The following is an 8517-nucleotide window of genomic DNA, read 5'->3' on the forward strand; positions in this document are numbered from 1 at the left end:
GTGATTGCTGATGAATATTTTTGACTATTGAATCTTAGATTCTGGATGCTCGTTTCACATGTGTTCATATAATGAGTGGTTTGATTCTTATAAGCCCTATGATGCTGACACTTTCTTGATGACCAATGATTTTAGTACTAAAGCTGTTGGAATAGATACTATTAAGGTGAAGATTTTTATGGTGTTGTGAAGAAATTAATAAACGTTAGACATGTTCCTCAACTAAGGAGTTTGATTTTTTTGGGGGCTTTGGACACTTTGGATTGTGAGTACTATGCGAATGGTGGTTTTATGCAAGTCAAGAGAGGTGATTTAGTAGTCATGAAGGATGAAAAAGTGAAAAACTTGTATAAGCTTATTGGGACAACAGTTTTAGGTGGGCTATTAAGGAGGAACCATGCCAAGAAGAGTCTTCCTCTGTTGTGAAAGAAGTTGCAGGAGTAAAAGAGTGCAACAAGATGTTGATAACAGTTGAAGACAATAAAGGCAAGATGGTGAAGTGAAGATGCTTTGAAGAAGAAAAAGAAGACTGTTTCTCGTGTCAAGTTTGATGAGAGTTTGAACCTAACACGTGTTTATTTTTGTTAAAGTTTGCATCGTCGGTGCAATGATGGTTGTTGAGATTGGATACCCAAATGTGTGAGTTGAGAGAATTTCAGTCAAGGTTGAGATTGTTAGGTAAGTGACTCATTAGTTTGGGAAAGTTAATATTTTGTATTTTTTGGATAAGTTACCGTTTTCTGTTTTTTGGGCAAGGGTCAATAAGAGTTTATAAATAAGAGTTTATAAATAAGTATTTTGTGTAAGACTTTATGTGTGCTCAGAGAAAAATATAGAGAAAGAGAGTCTTTTTTGAGAGATAGAGAGAAAAGTGAAAAGAGAGATAGACAAGGGTGTAAGGGGTTTTGGATAGAGAGAGAATATGAGAAAGTTGTATGAGTGTGTAATTCTAAAACTGTTAGTAAATTTTTCTCACTCTTTGTGTACGTATAAAATTTTTTTAAACCACTTAAATCTTTGTTTTCTCTATTTTTCTGTTATTTTGTTTCAATTTATTTTTCTGGGGTGTGTTTTTCTCACCATTAACTTAACTATCTTCCTTAAAAGACAAATAACTATGTATCCTAAATGCGTGGTTGTAAAGATGTACATGTTAACAAAACTATGTGGGTAATTTTAATTTTTTTTCTTTTTCTTTTTTTGCTGGAAATAGGTCATGTTAATTTATATCATAACCTTCTATTTCTTATTTTCCTTTCCCCCCTCTTGTTCTTATCAATGTTGCATTGTTGCTGACTTTGCGGAGGAGGAGAAGTAAAACAGAAAGAGATAAGCCCTTTTTGCTAGTGGTTACCTCTTAAAAAGAGTAAAGCAGGAACGGAGGGAGCTTGGGTTTAGCATTCAAGTGATCCCATTATAATTTTTTTTAATTTATAGTTTTAACCCCATTTTTTCTTATTTAGCACCCCTTTAACCTTTTAAAATTTCAAAGTGTTCCACACTTCTTCTTATTGTACCCCCCATTTTTGATATAATTTGACATTTTATATACATGTTCTTAAAAATTTCATTCATACTCTTAGTTTTAACTTTGAGTTGTTTTATTATTTAAAATTTTTGCTTGTATCCATTATTATTTCAAATATGAAAACCAAGATAAGCAAAATATCATTCAGAAAAGAAACAAAATTTTTTTGAAAATTTTCATTTAACTCAAGCCCCCAAAATAAAATTTCTGACTTCGAGTAGAGCTATGTGGGCTTGGCCCAAAATCTTCTGGACCACTTGAAAAGAGTGAAACAGTTTTGTGGCCAGACCCACAGTGACAGAAACAAGCATTGAAATTGTCAAATTGATCCAAGACCTTCAGTTCCTGCTGCAAAATCAATCCGTTAGAGACAGTTTCCTGATATCTTGAAGAAGAAAACTTGGTACAATGGTGACATGAGGGATAGTGACGGCATAGTGGTACGACAAGAGAGCAAGGAAGCGGGGCATGGCGGGGATAAGAAGAAGGGGATCAATTTTTTTAAAAAAATTTTATTGTCCATTTTATTTATGTAGTATACCCATTTAATTAAAATATAACATTTAGCTATTCTTTTTATGTAAGGTTTCTATATTTGTGTTTCTCTTTCTTAATGTCCATTGCATTAATTGTTGAGTCAAAATCACCATATTTATTATACTTAATTCTCTTATTTTAATTAATTAAGTTTAAATAATTATTTTTATTTCTAAAATATTATTACTTAATTTGCTTTTCAAAACAATGCATGCTAAGTTGCTGTTATTTTTTTTCATTAATGCTTAACGGTGTTTCTGTTATGTTTTTCCAGATTATATCATTGAGTATGACCAGTAATATAGGTCACGACATGATAACACGACTCGAAAATGACACAAATTTCACATATTAAGGTTGAGAAAAAAGAAGTTCGGGTCAGAATTGGGTCGACCTGAAATTGACACGAAAAACACCAGTCAATTTCAGATTGGACTCGCCTAACCCGAACACGATACGAAACTCGTAAAAAACTAAAAAAATATATTTTTTTCATTACATTTTTTATATTTTATTATAAACTTGTGATATCATGATACTTATACTCAAAATCTTATACTATTATTTGTTTAATTTTGATAAATGTTATTGTATTTTAGTGTGTTATAAATTTTAAGTTATTTCTAATATGTACAAAATAAAGAAAAGTACATAATTTTCGTGTCAATTTTGAGTTCACGGGTCATTTTCGTGTCATGTCGTATCAACTCGTAAAGTAATCGTATCGTATTCGTGTTGCGGTTTTTAAAAAATTTCGTGTTATAGATCGTGTTCTGATTAATTGTAAATTTAAAAAAAATGATCAAAACATGATACGTGACACGAATTCTCCCCTATCATTGAGTACATAATAAATGTATTAGTACTTTGAATCTCAATATCAGTTACTCAATCAACTTTCTGCATTATCTGGTTTCATTAAATTTAAAACGTGATTTAGTACCTGAGTGTGATATTGTGGTAGCTGTACATATGCAAGATTTTGGGGTTGTTTTTTGCATTTTGGAGTTAGAATGACTTTAAGTGATGATCTTGAGTTGAGTTTGAGTTGAAGTTATAACTTGAGTTTGTGTTTAGATGTGCATATTTGAGTTATGATTTGAATTGAGAATCTTTTTGAGTTTGTGTTTGGTTGAATCAAATCTTAAATTTGTATTTAGATAGTATTTTAATAAAAACTCAATGGTGATGAAAAATTTTAATAGGATATATGGGTGAGATTTTATTCGTCTTTTCGTTGTGAATGCATAGAAAAAAAATCATCTCAATCGGAATTAAAACGAAAAAGTTATGACATTTTTAAGAATAAAAAAAATATTGTTTATTAACTTGAGTTTGAGTTTATAAACTCGAGTTGAAGAGAAAATTTGAACTCGAGTTTAGTCCCAAACTCGAGTTCAAACTCAAATTCAAATTCCACTTTAAACTCAAATTTTACAAAAGAATATAAACTAAAAGTTAAAATAAAATTGTAACTCGAGTTTAAATTTTTTCCGAGTTTTGTTCCAAAAGAATTAACTTGAAAATGCGTTGTTGGTACTTTACTTCTTTATTTTTTTTACTGTTTCATGACAGTGTACGAAAGAGGGAGTACGAGTAAAAGAAATAAAAATAAATTAATTCATAGAAAAAAAATGAAAATAAGGAAACAAATGACGTGTTTGGAGTTGGTTTCGTTTTTATTTTTTCTTTTTTGAGAAATGACGTTTAGTACAATTAAAGATAAAAAATATAAATGAAAATGATTTTTTAGTTTAGTGTAAAATGAGAGAGAAATGAAAAATGACATTGAGTTATTTTTCATTTTTTGTTTCCGTTTTCTCTTCTCTCAAGTACAAAGAGAGAGAGACATTAATGAATTTTTTTATACTAAAAATAATCTCTTGATAAAACTACAAAATACATTTTTAAAAATGATTTTCGTTTGAGATTGAAAATATTTTCATTTCTATTTTCATATAAATAACAAAATCATTTTAAAATAAGTTCTAAACGCACCCTAAAACTAAAACTTACGTGAAGATGCTTCTTCCTTCTTGAATTTTATTTTACACTTCTCAAAATGTGCTTGATGAAACAACAAATGTCTTTCGGAAAAACAAATTAAATAATAATATCTTAGAAATAAAAAAATATTTAAAGTTATTTATTAAAATAATATAATTAGATAGAATAATTATAATGACTTTAACTCAACAATTAATACAATGCACATCACGAAAGAGAACCACAAGTATAAAAATCTTACATAAAAAGAATAGTCAAATGTTAGATTTTTATTAAATGGGTGTACTATATGAGTAAAATGACGTGGTATATACAATTTATTGAATAATTTCTCATATATATACCTATACATATATAATATAAAAAATATATAATTTTATTCATTTCACCCGTTTGAATTGAGAATATGAGTTAAAAAGTGAAAGATGATAAAAAATATTATAGTGAAAAATTATTAAATTTAAATTTTTATAAAAAAATACCATAGTAAAAAATTGTGATTGGAACGTAAAACGAGCAAAACCATACAGATTTAGTGGTCGTTCCCCAAAAGATTACCAAATTCAAGTTGAATGAACAATAAATGGAAGGAGTAAGCAGTTCTTCATGTTATGAATTTCATTTTCACAATCCCCAAATTAGACCGACAATATTACTGGGGTTGCACAGCTTCTGTCACAAATTATCATATTAATGACAAATGATATATTTATTTTTCATTTTAATCCCCTCAGTGCTTCACTGGCCGACTCAACAATGATTGTTATTGTCGTTTATTGCTTTTATTTGTTAGTGAAGTTCATTGTTTCACTTATATGACGTCTAGTTTATTCCTAAAAATTTGTCATTTTCAGGCAGTGGGGAGCCTAGGAGGGGGCTTCAAGTATATATGCATTATTAATCCATGATTTTAGATAAAATACAACAACTTTCGAGAGAAAGAAATAGTTGTTGTCATGACTCCTCTAATGATCAAACATTATAGAGTGCAAAAGCAATCTGCTTTTGTGTCAATGTTTCTGCCTTCTGATCTCCATGGCTTTTTCCTTTTTTTTTTTTTTTTTTTGGGGTTAAAGTACGCACACATATCTGTCCTAGAACTCGCTAGGCTTATTTCATTATTCACAGCTAAGCATATATATTATACATACACATATTTATAGGTAAATTCTTCAATGCCGTACTATATTAGAGTGATAAATGTATATTTCTTTTAAAAATATATATTTTTTAAAATATGTATAGGTATTTAGATAAATTATAAGTGTCTCTTAACGTTATACATATTTTACAAAGAAATATACATATTTTAAAAGAAAAAATACACATTTTAAATAAAAATATACATGTATCGCTCTAATCCGGTACCAGATTAGAGATAATTCCTATATTTATATAGGTAAGTATATATTGATACCCCATCTTTTCATTGTAGAACTATTCTCTTTTGAATGAAAGCTTGGTACTTTTTCCTTTATATATGGGCTCTCCACCATGCCCAAAAGAAACATTTATCTTCATGAATCTTATTCTTTCTTGGAGGACCCCGCAAACCACTCAACAAAGTTGGGCAACACAAAATACACAGGACTTGTGCTAGTGTACATTCTATGCATATCTACATGTACATTTAAACATCTTCACACATTGTCATGAACAATTATTCTTCCTACAAACAGCATCAACGGCCTTTTTTATAATAAAAGAAAAAGTAAAAACCATATATAACCACATATCAGTTTGTCAATAAATACTATATGTTGTTGGATGAAGAGGTAATTGTAATATAATCATACTTCTAGAAAGAACGGAGTAAAACTCCATACGACGGCCCAAATTATAAGAACTAAAAAATTAAAAATTTCCAATAACACCATTTAATAATATATGTTTTACGGGTTTGAACGGCATTTTAAACTTTTTTGTTAAGGTGCTTTCTCTTTCTATTCAAACGTATAAATGAAATGGACCAGTAAATTCTATGGTTAACAAATTATTCTTTCGGGTTTAGAACGAGATGTATGGATGTTTGTTATTTAGAAGATATATAAAAATAGGGTAAAATCCTCAAGACTAAATGACTTAAGTTACATCAGTCGAAACATGATGTTGTCTATAACAGCAACTAGCTATTGGAGGAACTAATTAATAACAAAAAACGTATGATTAACTTTATGTGAATGGGAATTCAGAAGAAAATGGAAGAATCCCATGTCTCACTCAGAATAGCTTAAATTAATAAAAGAAAGTTTCCAACTTGCAAGTGGAGAGGTTCATGGCTCACTATGTGCGGTGAAACAAGAGTAGTAGTGCCTATCTATCTTTGCACCTCCATTACAACAAGATAATTAAATGGAATTTCACATTAAACACAAAACCAAAGAAAAAGAAGAAAATAAAGAGGGGGGAAAAAAAAGTTAGCTGCTTTCTCTTCTGTCTCTATAACTAAAAATGGAGAGGAATTAAAGATGCTCAAAAATATTCAAACAGGCCCATGTTATTTGTTTTCCAAATGGACAGGTTTAGATGAAAGTGGTTCTTCCACATAAGAATCATGCCCCCCCCCTAAACTTTTGATTTCAGATTCAAGAAACACACTTTAATGCAAAAAAGAAAGCTTATTCCGTATAGCAGCCTTCCAAGTTCCAACCAATATATGTACCTTCTTTTAGTCCTTTTTTAGGGTATCAATCTTATAGAAAAGAAGGCCAAAGCAAAAGGGCAAAAAACAAAATTCACAAAAGCTAGGGAATGATATCATTAGTGGGCCTATGAAATATGCACGCTCTAAATTACCTATAAAGCCCTATATGGTGATTAAATTCCTCCTATCCTTGCATGTTAATTTTAGATTTAGAAGAACAAAAAAGCGTTAGAAATGGGATAAAATAGAATCTAGCTACATCTACCTTTCCATACCAAAAAAAAAAAAAAAAGGAAAAAAAAGAGTAAGTAAGCAATTGTTCTATCATATGATGAGTCTCCCAATTAGTTAAAGAGAGACCACAGAAACCACTCATTAATTCTCCTATATAATATTAATACACTACATATACGACATATCTATTAGTGTATATATATATATATATATATATATATATAACTTACAATCGACCCTGATCGAGGCCCCACCGAAGTATAATTATGTGCCGCGCAAAAATGATCATAATTCAAAGTGATTCTTTATCTTCGTAGTGACATTTGATGTGTCTTTATTGTTGATGTTGTCATTATTGGCAATCTTTTGGGACGACTTGGGGAAATCGAATGATTTGCATGGATCAGCCTCAATCAGCAACTGAACCACTTCTTTCATGGTTGGTCGGAGGGCCGGGTTCTTGTAGGTGCAGCGAATGGCGACGCGAAGGACTTGAATCATTTCGTCCTTAAAAGACCCCGACAAGCGCTTGTCCAAAACCTCCATGGCTCCTTCTCTTGTGTCCACTTTGTTGGAGACCCAGTAAATGATGTTCTTGTTCTCTCCGAACTCCGCTTCCACCGGCTTCTTTCCGGTTATCAGCTCCATTAGAACCACTCCGAAGCTGTAAACATCGCACTTTGTTGTTGCTTTCGATGAATATGCATATTCTGCCGCCACAAACAATTAGGATCAAATTTGATTAATATTCGATTTTATGAACTTTTTTATCACTAAATATATAGTAAAATAAAGTCAAAGTATTGCATGGAAGTATACTCCTATAATAACATACCGCTCTAGCTATTCCTCATTTACGGGGGTAAAAAGAAAGCACTTTTCTATCTGTGATCCTTACAAAAGAAGAGTAACAAGTACAAAACTTGATTTCTATGTTGATGAACACTGATTATCAGTGTACTGCACGTGTTAACACTTTTAGCATATTACAGACGTCAAAATTACGAAGGTACGAACGTTAATGATCGATGATGGTAAAAGAAACTCTGAACGGACGCCATTGAAATTTAATATTATTAAACTGATCGTACCATAATTATAGCTGAACAAAATTAAACAGCATGTAAATTTACCAGATGAGTTTAGAATATTCTCAAGTCCTAGCCGCTCCTTTTTTTTTCCTACCCCCCCACACACACACACACATATATATAAACTAGTGATCTACTCAGGAATTAATGTTAAAATTCGGTTAAAAACAAATAATATCCTAAGACGTTGGGTTAAGAAAATAAATAATTACCAGGAGCCAAATAACCATATGTGCCGGCAATAACAGTGGTGGTAGAATCTTTCCCTCCTCGAGCTTGCAAAACCTTAGCGATGCCAAAATCTGCAACCTTGGGCTGGTAATTCACGTCAAGAAGTATATTAGTAGACTTGATATCTCTATGAATGATGGGACGAAGAAGATCATTGTGGAGATAAGCCAATCCCTGAGCTATCCCCAAAGCAATCTGGTGCCTCGTAGGCCAATCCAAATGAACCCATCCTTTGTGAAGAGCGT

The 8517-nt window shown here is 31.0% G+C and overlaps 1 protein-coding gene across 1 annotated transcript in view; it reads right to left on the reverse strand.

The window, feature by feature from the left end:
- Positions 1-7203: 7203 nt before the first annotated feature.
- The window catches only part of LOC112093086 (receptor protein-tyrosine kinase CEPR1), a 3936-nt gene continuing 2622 nt past the window's right edge, over positions 7204-8517 (reverse strand). The window contains exons 2-3 of the mRNA XM_024170861.1: positions 8254-8517; positions 7204-7660 (exon numbers count right to left, since the gene is read on the reverse strand). Coding sequence (XP_024026629.1) covers positions 7236-7660; positions 8254-8517 — 689 coding nt within the window. The 3' untranslated portion in view covers positions 7204-7235. The remainder of the gene's footprint in view (positions 7661-8253) is intronic.

The sequence above is a fragment of the Morus notabilis genome, unplaced genomic scaffold, assembly GCF_000414095.1.
Source record: "Morus notabilis unplaced genomic scaffold, ASM41409v2 Scaffold485, whole genome shotgun sequence".
Classification (NCBI taxonomy): Eukaryota; Viridiplantae; Streptophyta; class Magnoliopsida; order Rosales; family Moraceae; genus Morus; species Morus notabilis.